We start from the raw sequence: 18,809 nt of genomic DNA on the forward strand, positions 1-18,809 counted from the left end.
ATTCCGCAAAATTCGAATGCTATCCTTTCAATAAGCTGTATTCACCTAATGTGCTCGATTTAAATTTATAAATAAATGTTGAATAAGCTGATTGTATACTTGAAATTCACAATTTGATAGTGTCTTTGTGACTTTTGTGTTGATTATAAAGGATGAATACCGTCTGTTTCGAGAAACAAAAGTTTTTTAACCCGCTCTTGGCTCGATGGTCAATTTTCGAAGAAAATTTCCAAACTGGATCGGAAACAACCTAATATCTGAACGATATTTACGATTATCTCAATCGAATATATCGGAGTAGTTGTTTCCTTCGCGACGATACGATGCAGGTCAGTTTCAAGGGAGACAGGAAATCCGTAGTGCTCGTGAACTTTTAGTGGAACAGGAAGAAACGATGAGGTGATTAAGGCTACAAGTTTTTGAATCACATTGAAACAGAATAGCGAGAAATAGTATGATAGTTTTTGCTTTAATCTCTACCAATTTTCTCTCTAACAAAATGTATTTAGGAAAGATTCTTAGAAGAATTCTATTACCCATCTAAGCTTTGAATACTTAAAAAAAATTAATTAACAAATCAATAAATCAATTTACTTAGAACTGGAAATGGTTATCACTGTCGAACTCTGTTAACAAAAAACCTCGGATAAAAACTCCACTCCACAATTTAATCAAGCTTTTCAATTATCCTCTAATTCTATTTCATACATGCGCCCGTTTTTAAAACAAATCCCAAACGTACTCGAGGGAAATGCATTGAGAATGCTGTAGAAATGTGTATAAACGGTGTCGTTGTCGTAAACGATTTAAATGAACGACTGTTCAAAAGCAGGGCTGAGTATCAACGAAAGTATCCGCAATCCGTGTCTGGAAATTAAAACGAGCGTCGGTTAACCGGGCGGTCGCGCGGAAATTGTTTTGCATTAACTCAGACGTGGAGCACGCGTCGTTGGGTGCTCGTACCGCGTGGACACACTCAAACACGAGCACCCTATTCCAAAGAATTTCCCGCATACGGACACGCCTATGCACGCATTCCGTCGTAAATCCGCTATGAATCCGGCCAAAACACCGGCGGGCAGGAAAATGTTATTCGTTCGTGGAATGCGACGCGTTTCGACAGACTATTTTTCCAGCAGGTGCACGTGACACCGTGAAAATAAATCGCGAGTGACAAAAGGCAACAGACTTTATAACAAACTAAGAATCTTAATGATCGATTAAGAAAATTTATTTGTTTTGTTGTAGATGAGTGATAGCTTTATGAGTGATAGATTTATTAAAATTAAAATTCTGTAATGAAATTTTCAATAGGGGCAGTCAAGGTGTTAATACAAGTATTTCTAATTAGATAAGCAAAGGAAACCCATTATAACTCTACAAATGAAATTAGCCTGCAATTTTGTATAAAAAAGTAGAAGAAATATCCACGGTGGAAGAGTTAATAACCTCCCCATGTTCAAATATTCCACACTATCTCTCGTACGTTCATTTATCTCCATTATCATCGCGAACCATGATCCTCGATTGCCGCCCGAAAATTATTATATCAAGCGATACACTTTATTCTGCCAAATTTATTAGTCAGAACGATCATGGAGGGCGAGAAGGAGAAAGTAGAGCAGAGTGAGCGGGACAAAGAGTAAGGGAAGAAAGAGAGAAAGGCACTAGAATAGAAGAAAGAAGAGGGATAGAGGGGCGCGGTATGATCCGGCCTGAAACCAGAGTTCCGACGTGTTAAATTTTCATAACCTTTCACTGAACAGTGTCTTTCAGTCTCTGGCATTAATAATGAAAATCTCTTTACGGAACTCCATCGGCCCGCTCTCGTAACTGCTGCGCCCCATAATAGTCGGTCGGGTCTTTGTGTACTTTCGAGTCGTCTACACAGGCCACGAGCTTCGAGCTGCCTCGATATAAATTATAATCGCGGATTCCGAAAGAAGATTGCCTACGAGATCGACGATTTTCTTCTCTATGCATCGACCCGCAAAGTCAACGACATTAAAAGGGGATTTTCGTTCGAGACCCACTTCATTGTTTGCGTTTACAAGAGAAACCGTCGCGATCTCGATTCTACCGGATCCGATAACTTTGACTTTGCGTAAGTGGAAGATTACCAGACCGGGGTTTTGTGTTCGTTAAGCAGAGCCGTTAAATCTATAACGCGAATAGACAGTAAAAACCAGGACACGTTGACGCGTGTGCATCGGACATTAAGCTTGACAAATGTCCGCATCATTGCAGAGATTTTCGTGTAATTTAGCCGAAGAATATTAGCCGGACTGGCAACTGTTCAACGGGATACAACACTGTTGCTTCGCGGACCGTCTAGCTGGCATTTCAACAATCGGAAACGCATGTTCCTGGCGTAGGATGATGGAAAAAACCGGACGAACCGGTGGCTACCTTTCTCGTGAAATTACACCCCGCGTTCGTATCATTCCGGTTCGCGTACCTCCTTTTACTAATTACCACAGTCTAATGACTCAATTTACGTACAACTTGTAATTGACGGGATACCGCTATCTGGGAGTGCGTTTTTTCGTTCATTATATTCACTTGGGTGTAATGATAATTTAATAACTATGTAACTCAATACGATTACGTTATATATATGTTCGAATAATTAGTGACTATTTTAATTTATTGTATTTGAAATTTAAAGAAAAATAAATTGAGATGTAATAAAAATTTTCAGTATCATATACACGTGACTATTTTCACAGTGACAGCTAAGGTGTTAACAGTTGGATCACGAAATCGTGACTTCGATACGTCTCTCCCTAAATTATCATTCTTTTTCACCCTATTAGCACATATTATATCGCTCTCTAATCACAATTTAAAAACCGCTAATTCCTAAACAAACGGTACGAAAATTCTCAAATATAAACCTATTAAACTTCCATTTACATATAAAAGGGAAGAGCGAATAACAGGAATCATAGACGCCACGAAACGCCGCGACCGTCTAGGTGTTAATGATTCTAACATTTCGGGTTATTGACTGAAGCAACGATACAGCAAACTATATTCAACTCAAACAAACGTTGTTCAAACCGACGAACGAAGATCCCGTTGCGCGAAACTGCGGCGACGGAGCAACAGATAGAAGGGAGATTCGGTAAATCGCACTCCGAAGTCGATCGGATAATGTAGTCGTTACCGCGATCTAATTCCGCGTTTTACGGACCGTTTTATCCGCCGTTATTCGTCACCTAATAAATCCCCGACATTCACCGATTCTCACCTATCAGCGGAAGAAGAACGAATCAGAGCAACTGGGGAAAAACGGTGGCAACATCCGGCTTCGGCAAACGGTTCAGGGTGTCCCGGGGATTTACGAGGTGCGACATTACTGTTACAGCGGGAAGCCAATTTGCGAGCGATACCAACGCTTCTCCGCGAATTAATATACGCGTCGAGGAAATTAACGGGACGCAACCCCGTGTCCGGGTTAAGCAGCGCTGAACAAGGAAAATGGAGCAATAGGACGAACCATGGAAGACTAACAACCAAGCTCGTGGACGAACTGGTTTCTCTACCGCGATCTCCTGGCCTTTCTTCAACCAGGGCTGAACAAACAAGAATGGAGGTTCGATGACGTGCACCTTAGATCCCCTACCGGGTGGTCCAATCTTCTCCAGAGGGGATTCGACCCCTTGGATCATGCTATCTCGCATGAAGTGGCTGCATCGATTAGCGAGGCTATTTGAAGAGCCTGATAGACTCGCCATGTCGCAATTTCAGAAGAACGTTTAAGAAGTAATAGATTGATGCTCGGTTGATTAAGAAATATTCATTCTGTGGGTGTTCCGAGGCAATTTAATTACAGTTTAATTGGTGCTGTTAGATGTTTAAAAGAGATAGTAAAGGTTAAGCAAGTTCTTGGATACTTTTAGATTTCGCAAGCTTTGGATGTGGTTAATGATCGTATCTAAATATTATTAATTTAATTGCACGAATTTTTATTTTATGTTATTAGAATGATAATTATTCGGTCATCACTGACTACTATAATAAAAATCACACACTTTTTTGTTTTCTTTGCTTGTATCCTTATTCTTTCTTATTTCTTATATCATTTGTTGTGCTCTTTCTTTTCGATCGTTATTCTGCTCAATTGCTGAAGATCATCGATTTATTGGGCTAATAGAATTTCGTAACGTTACCAGCTAGTATCGTACAATTTACTACGATCATAACAGTCACCGAATAAAAGGTCAATACCACAAATTGCAGCTGAGACTAGGAATGACCGAATAACTGTAAAACCGCTATGAAGACTGCTCGAGGCAGAACGATGAAAGGATTAATTTCAACGTTTTTACGTGCTTCAACGATACCCGTTCTCCTAGCGTCACCATTTTTATCTACTCTATCCCGGTGGAACTTTACGAAATTGCTCAAGTTCCGATCCGAAGCGGAGAGAAACATCACGATATGTGTCTCGAAGCTTGGACGTCGTTTCTCTGGAAACGCAGTTTTTCACAAACTTCCCAAGAGATATATTGGAAAAATCGTTCGACATGTTTGTCGATGATTTCGAGGAAGTTGGAAATACGGTTCAACTCGCTTTCCATCGGAATCATCGAAGTTCATTCGACGAAAGTTCATTCGTCGGAGGGGGAAAGTTTGCTTGTTTTTCAAAATAAATACCGTCAAAACAAAGTTCGACGACGTTCACGTGGAAACGAACGTGGAGTACACGTCGAGTTCTTGTTTAATAGAAACGAGCGCGATTAACGTTTCCGCCTGATAAATACGCTTGCTAATTTTCATCAGCGTTAAATGCTCCGAATCCTTTTAACGAACCGATCGCCGTCGGACGGATCCGCTTACCTTTTTACCTACGTATTCGAAACTCCATTAATTAAAGCGCCTTTAATTACTTTACATCGTTGCAACCTGTTACGCGTCACTCGAGCGTTTCCATCATTTTTATAACGCGTTTATTGAACCGGTGCTCCCGATTGCGACACGTGCGAAACATAACCGTCTCTGATGACGGAAAGAAACACTTTACGCAAGGCACACGCGTAATTGGGGCAATAAGAGTAACCTCCACAAACTATTTTCCCAGCTTATCATGAATTACAGCGTCTACAGATAAAACAACCGACGATGCTACGAGGAAAACGTGTAATATTGTTGCGTATTAACTTTGCTTATATAAGAAAAGGAATATTCAGAAAATTTTAAAAATCAAGAATTTATGGTATTCTCCTTTGCAAGATATGAAGAAAATCACCTCGTAACACCTTAAAACTTCATCTCGAAAACCGGTCACCATTATATCCCACTAATTTAAGCAATCCAGAATGCTTATTTTCAATCAACATCTTATGTACCACGTATTACATTATTCCACGTGCTCTCATTCATTATTTCATCATCGAGGCGAGACGAGCTCAGTAAACGCTGAATAACAATTTATCGTCGAATCCCAGACCCGCGATTCTATCCTGCGATCCAGCTCCGCATCAAAATATCAAGAATGACAAACAGGAAGAACCACGAGTCCGTTCCACGAATCCTAACCCTCGGGCATAAGGTGACGGCTCGTCAAGCTTAGATAGTTAGATAGTAAGAACTTTTAAATTCTTAGGAAAAGTCACTTACATCGTGCACATAGAGCGGTATAGTAGAAAAGAGATCGTTGGGGGTGCAACGTTCCCATCGATTTAATCGGTGGCGGGCACCGCCCGAAGGGCGTGTCGGTAACGACCGTTGGACATCGTTATTAAGCGCATATAAATTAGCATATAAATTGTCCTGCAGTCGGTGCTCCGCGAGCTAGCTAGGGAGCCAGTCGTCTCTTTAGCAGCTAGCTAGAGTCTAACTCGTCGTTAGTTCGTTTCTCTTTCAGCCACGCGGCTATCGCGAGCCAACTGTTCGCGCGTGCACGCGTCCCTCTTGACCTTGCATCCCTCTACGTCCCTCTATTACCTAGTTCATCCGCTTCTCCTCGTCCCGTCGACGAACAGCGAGAGGGATGAAACGAGAGGGAGCGAACTCTCGGCTCTGCATAATCCGTAGAGCTAGCTACTATCCTGCGCCGAACGATAGCGCCGCCGTTTCGAGCCACCCTCGAAATACACGGCGCGGCGCGTCCCCACCTACCGAACCGTCTGAATGCTGGATGTGACCCATACAATGTCAACCACTCACCTACACGCACACACGGCCACCTCATCAAGCCACAATGGCGGCCATTACCGATGCAACGATTTACCCTTCCTTGTCTCCGCCACCCTGCCGCCACCCTACCGCTACTCTCGACCATCTCCTTCCCCTTGTCTTGTTCCGTTCCAAGGCTCCTTTCCACGCGGCTCCGTCATCTTAAGATGCATCGTTCAATTGTACCGAATCTCTGATGGACCCGAACGGACTTCGATAACGAATCAGAGGGAAAAAGCAACGAGAATTAATTGCGGGGTATGTATATTAGGGGATGATGGAATGCGGATGGAAATTCGAATCTTATGATTGATTTCAATTAGGCTGCGGGTTTGAATTTAGTGGTGCAATCGGAAAGGGGTGAAGAGATATGAAAAAATGAATTGAAAGTGTATGTACAGTGACATTTTTTGTACGAGGGTTCATTTTCGAAGATTGAATATAGCTCAGTATCGACGTCTGACTTGAAGACTATAATAGCTATCGATAAAAAGAGAATCATTTTGATGAAATAAATTCACTTGGTATTTTGTTACAACGAATCTATAATCAAAATAACAAAATATTCATGAAAGAACGGCTGACTATAATCAAGAATGAAAAAGTTCTTCTTTTGGTTCGGACGTACGAAGATGGTCATTCGAAAGTTAAATGTAATAAGGTCCTTCCTAAGGTGCGGTACCACGGGTATACACACGAAGGGAGGGAAAAATTATAGCCTGCAGAAAGGAGTGGAGTGGTTGCCCTCGTTGGGAGTCGAAAATCCACGGGAGCGTAGGTTGAAGTTCCCAGTCACGAAGCTCGATAACGGTCGCAAAGCTCGAGGAACAAGGCTCGGTATGGCTACGACAGGGAATATTGCAGACGGCGACGTAGAACACAAGCGGAAGAACTCGTTGCGCTGAGGAGAGCCGAGCGGAACGGTGCTGAATTTCGTTCAGCCGCGCGCGGAGTGCACCGAGACGGGAAGAAGCTCGAAAGTTGGTGGTAAACAGAGCCGCAACGAGCGTGAGAAGGAGACGTCGAGGGGCTAGACGAGGGATAAAGAGAAGAAGGGTGAAATGGAAGGAATAAGTAGAAAAGGTGGAAAAAATTTGTACGAGTAATTGAGAAGGAAAAAGAGAAGCGGGGGATTAAAAAATCTTTACTGCGAGAAAAACAAATTAATGAAAAGTGATGAAAGAAGAAATAAAATGAAAATGTAACAAGAAATTGATTAAAAGAGAAGAGAAGGTGAAGTTAGAAAAGGGTAATAAAGACAGGATATAAAAGCAAGAAATAAAGAGGCGGGATTAGAAGAAAGGGAGAAGGGTAAGAAAGAAAGACGGACGGAAACGAAGACGAGTTAATGGCAGCGATAGCGGTAGAGAGGGCGCTGAATCGTGGGGTGGTTAAAAACTCAAGTGGTAGAGTAACTCAAAAGTTAGCCGCAGTTCGCGATGGGTTCGCGGATAATTATTTATCGCCTTATCAAACTTTTATAATCCCGATGCTAGGCGGTAAAGGAAGAGCCGTGCGGAAAGTAGTGCGGATCAAGGCACGAAGGATAGAAGGGACGAGAATCTATGCCCGTTCGCATCGGCCAACTTTTTAACGAGTTTTTAAACGTCATAAATGATCCCGACGCAAAGGATCACGGGCCCCAACTAAAGTGGAGTCCGTTTCCTCGCCGTCTTCCTACTTTTGCCTTCTTAACACGTGATGAATTTTTATCGAGTCGTTGCTCGCCGGTTTACGACTGGTATTACGTGGATAAATTGCGCATCGAAAAATCGCCATTTTTTGAAATTAAAATATTTATAGTGCGTTGACTGCCATAGTAGAAATGGCCAAAAGCTACAACTCACCCTAATATCTACACTAAACCCTAATGAGCTGGACCTCGTTAATTACAATATGGCATCGATGATGATTAATAATATTTTTAGTCACATTATTCATTTCTAACTCGCTAATAAATTTTAATATAATAATCAATGTCTAAGACTTAAGATGTTGAAAATTTTCAAAAATGATATTTGAACTAATTAAAAACGATTGGTACGTATACATGATTTTCACGTACAAAATATCTGCACAATACGAAGGAAAATACGAAGAGGAAAATACAGTGAAAGAGGAAGGGAGGGAACAAGCGTACGAAAAGAGAGCACGCGTTAAATAAGAGAATTAATCCGGCGGTTGTCGAGCGAGGGAGAGGCAGCTTTTAGACGGTTTAATTGATGTTAAACTGCGCTCCCGAGGCCTCATAACGCCATAAAATTTCTCGACGGACGTACGAACCGTTCGCTCTTTTGTTCTCGCTTCACGGTATAATTTCGCGACCTGCCGACCGCAAATCCCCATAATCCAGAGCGCCCTTCGTACACTAGCCCCGGCTCCAAGCACCACCGTTACTTACTCGTAAACCAAGCTTCGTATACTTGCACGACCGCAACACTCCTGTGTTTTTGTCGTTTTCACTGTACGAAAAATATTCAGCTAACCGACTAAAGTCGAAAGGGTGAGCAACGAGACTCGTAACTGTTACCCGTGTCGAGGTAAGCAGCTTCGCTTCCTGGAAAAGACGAACACAGTTTCGTAATCGAGGTCGATATATCGGCTCGAACCGAAGACGATCGCCATTACGCGAACTGTTCGTGTTTGAATAGCTTCGTGAGCACGATTCGATCATACAGCACCGATCATTTTGGATGGTGACGTTATTACGAACACTGTCCAACTGCACAGCCAATTTAATCGTAGCAAAGACGCGATTAATTGGTAGAAACTCATTATTCGTTTTGAAGGATTTATTCAATGTATAATACTGTTCAATATTTAAAAGAAATTTACCTGGATGAAGAGTCTGAGAAAAATTAGAATGTTTTATTCAAATGTTTAGAAATTTATTATATAAATTATTTTTTTTATCAGCTTCGAATAGAAATATAGTTTTAGTTAAAAATATTTTACTATTTTAGAAATTTATTTTAAGAAAAATTGTGTAATATTAAAAATTTTCATTATTATGTAAAATATGCTCTTAATTACGTACTTTAAAAAGCACGTACCTAACATTATCTTATTCGTTTCTTCTCATGAAATACGAGCCAATCTTCCTGTGAAATACCCAAATTTAAGTTCCCCTGTTCCAAAATACCTGTACGAAGTGGACCTAAAGCAAAACCCCTTGCAAGTTTCCCGCTCATCGTTGCGTCTGATCGACTTTCACAACTAACAATGTCTCACCGTAATAACCTACGAACTTCCGATCCAGCCTCAGGCGGGATAACTTTGTTCCAAGTTCTTCTTCGCGATTATAGATCACCTGAGTTCGACGAATCTGGTCGCGAGGGAAGGTCGTTTAAAGTAAAAGTGGACAAGTCAACGTCTCTGCTCTACGAAATACCGATTCTCGTTAATCACTAAACTTAGACTGCGTTCAATCTACTTGAAACTTACCAGCCGTTACATGAAACGTTACTCTTCAATTAATTTTTCTCTTCGTTAATCTTTCTTGACATTTCGTGAGTAGAATAAAATATGAAATTGTTTAATGAATTTGCTATGAATTTGAATCGATTACAAAGCTGCTACCAATTCAAGTTACGTGAAATGAAGTATATTTAACATATAACAGCTACTGACGTATATGGGTTAGGTTACATGACTCTGGCTATTAAGTTAATTTACTGAACGATTCCTGGGATGCATCGATGATGCATTTAATTCACTTCCAATCTTCGTTTGATCTCTCGTTGATTATTTTAAATCGGCATCAGATTACGTAGACAATACCAAGTTTGAATCGTAAATAATTTTCTCTAATTCGAGCTAATACAAAGAAATATTTGAAACTCATTAGACTGTTTCGATCGTTCTAATATTTTTTAAATTATACTATCAAAAATACCGATGAATTTTATTTTTTTGATGAATGATCAAACGAAAAATTTGTCGATAGAAAAATCTTCTAATGAAAAATTTCACGGATGTTTCGCAACGCCAAGCGGAAACGCATTTGGAAATCCGTTTACGGAGCGGCGGGACGCACTTGCACGCAAACGAACCAAAAATAAATTCGAAGATGCGATCAAACGCGGGTCCGATATCCGCGCTACTTTAACAGGAGGGTGTAAAAACGACGCAGATCGCGGTGAAGCGAGGATTTACGGTAAATCGAGCCAGAAATAGCTGGCAAAGGTAAACCGTGCAGCGACAAGTTCATCCGTATAAACCTCGCGCTGTTAGCCTTCCTGCGGAGGAAGAGGAGGGGCATTTCCGTGACACGCTGGAATAAATACGTGAACAGATGAAAAATTGAATTTTTTCTTTTTTTTTTTTTCGAGCTAGTCACGCTTGGAATGAACTGTGAAAATACACGGAAGCTGGGGGCTCGCAAAACCAGCTACGCCTAAAAGCGTATCCGACTTTTTGTCGAACTCGGTACATTGGGGCTACACAGCCAGCATAGTGGAAAAACAGTTGCACCAACGACACGATCACCGTTTTTCTTTCTTCCTCTTGTACCTTTTCATTCATTCGCGTGTCCCGTTAAACGTGCGAGAAACCTTTCGTATTGTTTCAAGTGAGAGTAATCCTTTCCTTACTTCCTTCGTTTCGATCTAAAGTTCATCATACGAGTCATTGACCTCGCTATACGTTCTTTAAGGTTCACTTAATTTTACGTTTAAAAGGTTTGCCATTGTTTCGGATGAAAGCCTTTTTGTTCATTTGTTCTTTTCATTGTAAATTTGTTCTAAAATTGGACTCTAGAATTTAGTTTCAATTCTAAATAGAATTTAGTATCAAAAAAATGTATGTCAAATTTTCTAAATAAACGCTACGTGAAGTTCAATTAGATTCAATGAAAAGGGGAGACGTTTTAACACTACTTGACTCGAAAGTAATACATTCAGGAAACTTAACCGATTTATGGTCACAGAATTCTCGTGGGAGGGATGGAAACGATGTTACAGTACCGTCGAATATCCATCTAGTTATTGCACCACCAAATATAGCGGGTCTAAAGCGCAACCAGATCGCCTTGCAGAGAGAACGGGACCAGTTGCCCGTTGGCTTTGATCGACAGCATATTATCGCACCGTGTCTCGCGCTGTACCGCCCCACTAACGAGGCAATTATCTCTATTAAGTGCCCCCAAGTGCCCTACGACCGTTTGCCTTCTATACCCCCGAGCTAACAGGTTAACCCCGGCAAGCGGGATCCGAAACTGCAGGAATTCACAACGAATTCGAACGTGTTCCAGTTATTCTCCGCATAATATTTCTACCCTTACCATGTGTATTTTATCGAAAATATATTATTTATCATAGCAGTAAATGGAGGACTTGGAGAGCAGTGGAAAATTTACTAATTTATCAACAAAATAATTAAATTCTGAAGTAGAAATGGTATATTATAAATGTACGGAGAACATTTCAAACAGATGACAGTAGGTAAGCATAATTTCACCACTGGAGGATATTTCATTTTCCCAAAGAGGTCGACGATAACGCGATGGAACCAACGGAGATGAGCACGTTCGAGAGTAAAAGAAGTCTCGTCGCCTCTACGGAGTTATGTATGTTTATGGTCGCTTACATAAGCATGCAAGATTCTAGTGTACTCCACATGCGCGCCCCTGCATCGTTCTTTATGAGCTCGTTCTCTGTCACGGTGATTCTCTGTCGACGGTATATTAAACAGGGTATATTAAAATCCGATGGTAAACACTCGTTTGGCCGCGGGGCATCGACACCGTCGGTGCTTGAAGTTAAATTACTTCCGTGACGTTTGAGACACGACAGAATGAAAACCACTGCTCTCCAACATGTTTGCCAGGCACAGTAGGTGGCTTAATGAAGAAAGGAAGCTGAATCTCATTAGTCTTCCAACGAGATTGTCTTCATCGCGACCTGTAAACAACAACGTTCGCCTTCTATTTCAGCATTTGTCCCGTTCAGTTTCTCATCTTTTGCCACGATACATCGTTATATTGTGCAACCCTTTGCGAGGAAAGAATGAGACGCTGAAATTCGACGAGCATGGTATTGCAAAAAGAAAGATAATTAGCTGAACTTGGAAGCTGTTATTTCTAAATAAATTGATTTCTATAGTATACGAAGGAATTATAATGTATCAAAATATCTCAAATTTCTTTGCTCATAAATATTTTCTCCAACCCTCGTTAATCCTGAATTTGCTTCCTTCTTCTTCTCAAACTAACTTACAAAATTTTAAATTTCCACCTATCGCGAAATTCTCTCGATCTTCCATAATTTTTCAAGCGTTCCTCGCCGAAAAGCATTCGATAACGCGCACGCCTCGGCTCTCGCGATTCCCATAATCCAAGCGGAGCCAGAGTCGAGCACGGAATAAGAAAAAGCGGCTGCATTCGAATGCATCGTCTGTCGAGACTGTTACGAGCGATCAGATAGCTCGACGGTAGCTCAACGACCACGTTAACCGTGTGCGTGTGTATGCGTGAATCACATGGTTTCACGAAGAGGAGCCGCTTACGCACCACTGCCACTTGCCTGCCGGTAAGCACGAGAAAATTTACTTCACGCGGAAACGTCGGCAAGAAAAGATCCCGACGATCCAGCAGGCTGTTCTCGAATAACGGCTCGACGATATTTATACCGGGTGCAGTTCGCTCCGGACCTCTTATCGCGGGTCAAAGATCTGACAAACTTGGCCGCGCGTTGATGAACGTGCCCTGTTCACGATAACGCGGCAAGACGTATTTAATGTCACGCCAAAATGCAAACCGAGATGCAAACCCACGCATTTCGATTTGCACGCGAAATTAACACTTTGATGGCCGCGTATTTCACTGGACTTACGACTCGTTTGATTTTATGTCACTTTGCATATCCGAAATGAGACAATTGAAAGATATATATCTCTCTTAGTAAAATTATCACTTTTCAGAGCGTAATTCGTACATGATTTATGCGAACAATAATTATTATTAAAATTTATTCGTTTTCACATCATTTTGTTTGATAAATTTCACTACAAGATTAATGTAGAATAAAATTAACTTAATTTTCGATGATTAAATATTATAAAATCTAATATACAATGCTATTTTCCTTAAGGAAGCCTACTATGCTCGTTAGTGTATATACGAACGAGATAGTCAACTATTTAACCACATTAGACTTTTTCACAGACACGGAACAGGGTAAGTTTCGCAGATCTGAAACCGTGATTTCGCCTCTTAAGCTAGGGGGCTAAAGCTCGTGTAACGCGAGACGACTTATAATCAAAGTTAAATGGAGCAAAAATCGCTCTGCGGGAAACACGCGATAAAGGAGCAGTGATTCGCGGTCGGATATACTTGTTTGCCGTGTAAGAGGCCAGATTTTGCCAAGACAGAGAGAAAGGATGAAGATAGCCTTCTCTCCGCGTAGTAGGTGAAAGAAGGGAAAGAGAACAACGGCCAGTCGACGGTAAAAAGAGAACGAATTTGGCTTTTTCTCATCGTCTCTCGAGTAAAAGAACTTGAAGATCTCCGGAAACCCTTGATCAAAAGGGCCGCGTTGTTCCTTCGAATCACATTCGAGTCGCTCGGGAACGATAATAGAACCGGCTAGCTTATAGTATCGAGAGCTTTAAAATTGGACCATTGTTATCAAGCACGATCCTCCACGATGCTCCATGCAACTCGTGGGTGTAGAAAATCGAAGTACCCTTCGAATGGATCGACTAGCTGGAAGTAATCGATCCATCGATTCGAGGAAATTTTTCCTAACTCCACTTTACTTAATTCGAGAATTATTTGATATATAAAGTCTTATTACATAAGTTGTAAAATCTGAATAATAATTCCTCACTTTTTATCACTCGACTCGATTATTAAATTAATTTTCATCTCTACAGAGGAATAAAATAATTATTTACACTCGCCATCGAAACCCCGATCGGATAAATGAAATCTTAAAACGATAAATTTTCATAAAAACTACCAGATAATCGCTGATCGCAGAGAAACCGATCCTCAAAAGGAATGAATGGCAGATAAAGATAAAAGAGTCGACCAGTTCCCCATGGGAGACCATCGAAAGAGGCAATTATGAGTTTTCTATTCCAAATTGCTACTCTGGTTTAACGACACTTAAAAGTAGTACATACCCGATAGCCGGTGGAACACAAGGGATCGCATACGAAAATCCAGCGCGAGATAAACTTGGCCCGAGTCCAACTAATAGTAAACATCTTGACATCTATATTTGCGCCCGTTTAAATTGCGTTTCGACCACCACCCAAGCCGAATTTTCCATTTTCCCTCGGTTCCCGGAAAACGTCTTGAAACGAAATCAGGATTTCCATTTTCCCTCGTTCCACCCCTCGCCCTTTCATTCGAATCGCGTTCTTTTCTATCTACACGCGCACACGATCTCCTACATCGTTTCTTTTTTTCTTTAACCCCCGTGTAGCCTCTGGCTTATGTTTTCGTATCGCGATGTTACACATTGCGGTTCAACATGGGATTAAGGAAGACGAAAGACTCACCGGGATTACGGCTCCGTTTTTCTCTGGCCAGTTTATACAAAAGGAAGAGATTGCTCACCTGCAACAAAAAAATAAGAGAGAATTAGTGAGTTTGTTCGTTCGGAATAGTAAAAATACTATAGTACAAGTATAACATTTCATTCTCCATTCTTTCCCTTATTTTTCGAAGAATTCATAAAGGCGATCATCCGTGATACCTCTAGCAGTCAACGTGTTAATTATGACCTTGCCACCAGCTTAACACCGGCCAATCCGGATAAAAGCGTTAATTCAGAAGTATCCTCATAAATATTGCTCGGGAAATTTGTCGGTTGCGCACAGCAACAGCCTCGGCCGCGAAGTTTTGATTTACCGTCGCACGTGCGCGATTTAACATGTTAATTTATGTCGCTATGATTTCACGATAAATCTCGTCAGATGGAGAGCCTTAAGTACGGCCCGGAATATGCGTACGCGGGTAAGGTAACGTTATTCGTCTCGTTCCCGGAAACCACATCAATCGATCTTTCAATGCGAGCTAACGTAACGAGACTTATGACCAATCGATTCCCCGCGCCGGACAGGAGCGATGGAAATGGCGCGATGCAAGCGTGAAACGATTTTCCTTCCGTGAATCGGCCGGCGCGGCGCGTGGTCTGATTCATCAGAAAACCTTCCATCGCTTCGACGGACGCGAAATTCCGCGAATTCTAACTGGTACGTGTTAGTGAAATAATTACATCCTCGGTATTACCGCGTGTGTAAACACAGAGAGCATGGAAACCAGCGGAAAAATACCGGGAATGCGTCGAACGTCCTCGCGACACTGAGTTGATTGAAGATAGGTAGTTGAAGCGTTTTGAGGGCATATAGACAAGAATTTCTAACGTGCCTTTGGAGATCTTCTGGGAAATGGAAGATTGCTTAAATAAGAGGAAAAAGTTGACGTATTGTTAATAAAATCAGTAATAAAATTCAACGCTGAATTTCCTTCGTTCTTGCAGAAATGATTTCCCAAAATTCCACGATATAATTTAATCTACCGTTGCTTGAATCGCAGCTACCAAAACAATCCTAACAGTCGAAACAGAGGCAGCTGTTTCGAATTTCTACGGAGCTGCCATCGTTCCATTACTCTATTCGATGTCTGGCTGAAGCGTTCGTACGAATTCCCCATGGAACGCGTCGCAATCGCTCGGCCAATATACGCAAATGAAGCGAGATACGATTGACCCACATCCTCGATGGGTGGTCGCTTTTCCCACCGTGGTTGAGCACCACTGCCACCGAACAAATGAATGAGTGTAGGCGAACACGTGACTAGGGATCCAAGCAATGCCCCACCTTTGTCGCTCACCCTCTGTCTGTCTTTCTCTCGCACCATCTGCCCCTTGCCACATCCTCCCGCAGCATAAATGACTCTCGGCTCTGCCTGTGCCGTATTATACTCCGGACATGTTGTGTGCATTTCGATGGTTAGACGAGGTTAGAACAAGGCCATAGCTTTGCTGGGATAGATTGTGAGAGGTAGAAGTCAGAGAGAGGATCCGGCGTAACCAGGACTCGTTCGATTTTCACGGGGGTCTATGCTTCCTGCTACCATCGATCTACCATCGTATCTTGCCGATGCAATGCGCTACTTCACCACGAGATTTCAGTTTCTTGGTTAAATTACAAGTTGTTAGAACTTAGACAATGCAACCGGTGCTGTACAACTTCTGAAGGATTCTGGATAAAGTGAATTTACAGAGTTGCGACATGAGTACATTAGGGCGATTAAGAGTTGAGTTGAGTGTGAATTTAGATCTGGAAACTTAGATTTCCAAATTAAGTATACGTATCGTTGTTAAGTAGTTTCGGTATGTATGACTAAACGTGTCCACTTTTACTGTGGCTCAAGGTGTTGAAAGTCTGCCTGACTACCTTTACTCGAAAAACAAAACAAGTCATTTGATGGCAACACCACTTTAAAGGTATAATGTAATCACTTCCTTTCAAAGATTTCTGCCCGAGTTGCTCTTGCGGTCGTGAAGATTGCCATTGTCTCGACACCAAGAGGACAAAATCCAATCATCATTTAATGACGAAAAGGTAGGTAGAAGAAAAAAATGAAGCTCTCGTAATTACGTGATTATCCCGAGTACTCGTCTTCTCGGTGTAATTGCTCGAACGAGCCCCGGTATATTGAAACAACACCTGCACCCACGCAGGATCGAGGAACACCGTTAGCGGCATTAACATGGAAATTATAAAACTTGTAGCGGCCTTGCAGCTGAAAGAGGATAATGGGATATGAAATAGCACGAAAGAGGAAACGGAGTTCAACGTTCGCGAAATTATAGCCATTAAAATCGTTATACCATCTCGTCCCTGTTACCTCCGCCCCGCTAATCGCGAGCACCAGTCCATTTTTCGAGCGGTCCTCGTTCACAAAGAAACGGTGCACATTTATGTAACACGTGCGCGCCAATTGCAGCGAATAATGAACATAGGAAAACGAAAGATCCAATATTCGGCCAGGTATATTCCATTTTCAAGCAATTATCGGTTTATTTAATCGAACTATTAATTGCACCGTTCGGTAATGTACAACCGTACTTGAAATTAAATGGAATAAATGCCTGGAAGAAGCTCCAGTCATCTGTCATCGCTATCTTGAAGGGGATTATCATGAATCTTTTAAAAATTGAGTTTATCCGCATATTTTCAAATTGACTTATCATGTAGATCGTTGCTATGAAATTAATAAATAATTTTCAAATTTCAAAATTATCTCAAGCGTGAATATGAGAAATCTCTGTTAATAACTGAAGAAATTTTGGAAATTTTAATGAGTAATATTTCCAACAGTAATTAATTTCAATGCTTTCACCTGGAAAGCAGTGTTTTAATAATAGAAATAAAAGTTCGAAATAAATTTTAAGGCGCTTTTGTTTTAACAATTTTCAACTGTGATTAATGGTGCACTACATTGCAGATATTCCTGTTCTCTTTCTTCCATACACAGTGTTCACCCTAATGCTACGTACAAGCCACCAGGAATTTTAAATATAATAAAAAAGTTATGCAGAATTTATCTATTCTGAGGGGGAAATATAAAAAATAATGAACATTTAAAAAAGTATTCCAGTTAGTGGTAACAAGTGGAAAGAATTTCAATTGCTCAAAATCATCTTATAATAAGACCTTGGTCTTTTATATTGATTTCTACTGACTAATAGTGCAATAAATCGTCAGCAACTACTAGTAAAAATTCGGCTCCGTGTCGATAAATCGATGGCCCAGGGTAGCAAACGATTCAGCCATGAGGCAAACGGTCCGAGTGTAAATACCGCGCGATAAAGGCCGTTCCCCGTTCGGCCCAAATTGACCTCGAATTTCGAAAAAATCCGACACGCCAATCCGTAGGATAATACGCGTGGACGAGCAACGCCAAGCCGACGCCTTTCCAGCAACGGAAATTAATTGCCCGCGGCTGATCATGCGCATTTTTTGGACGATCCACTGAAACCGGCTAAAATATCTCGTAACGCTACCGACGAGAGGACGTGCAATTAACGAAGTTCCGCCATCAAACTCGCTGTTCGACCGTTGGATTTCAAAGGATAAAGGGAAAGGGTGCTGCAATTTATTGAAGACGTTATTGACCGTGTCAGGTGTCGATGATCGATTGAAAGATACCACGAAATTGCTCGAGGAAGGAAAATATTACGTGCAGTGACAAATCTGTAGAATTGTATGAGCTTAAGAATTATCGTCGCAATTCAGTCGAGTTCGGATTTCGATGAAAGAAATGAAAGAACTTGAGAAAGAAGAGAAAACGATGATCAAGAGTGAATTAAAGTAAAGGGTTATTGCATTATTTTGCGACAAACGAGTCATGATTACAATTAATCAGGTACTTTTACTTGTAAGAAGAAGAGATATAATATTCAGCTGAACGAGTGAACTCTGATCTTTCGCTTACAAGGCTCTAATTATTCAATCACCAGACCACCAAAAATATAATCTTCCTAAAGTGTTTAGTGCATTTGACGTCATCAGTGACCGACGATAAAAATTTAATTCGATCAAATAATTAACAAGGAGCAATCGTTAATTATAGTTAACCTAATTTTAATTATTTCAACCAAATTATAAAT

At 41.2% G+C, this 18,809-nt stretch overlaps 1 protein-coding gene across 2 annotated transcripts in view; it reads right to left on the reverse strand.

The window, feature by feature from the left end:
* Rbp6 (RNA-binding protein 6) overlaps nucleotides 1-18,809 on the reverse strand; it is a 620,601-nt gene that overhangs the window by 543,989 nt on the left and 57,803 nt on the right. The window contains exon 3 of one of the 2 annotated variants that reach the window (XM_076692564.1): nucleotides 14,689-14,746. The exons of the other annotated variant lie outside the window; for it this stretch is intronic. Coding sequence (XP_076548679.1) covers nucleotides 14,689-14,746 — 58 coding nt within the window. The remainder of the gene's footprint in view (nucleotides 1-14,688; nucleotides 14,747-18,809) is intronic. 2 annotated transcript variants of the gene reach the window in all.

The sequence above is a fragment of the Osmia lignaria genome, chromosome 15 (assembly GCF_051020975.1).
Source record: "Osmia lignaria lignaria isolate PbOS001 chromosome 15, iyOsmLign1, whole genome shotgun sequence".
NCBI classification, from domain to species: Eukaryota; Metazoa; Arthropoda; class Insecta; order Hymenoptera; family Megachilidae; genus Osmia; species Osmia lignaria.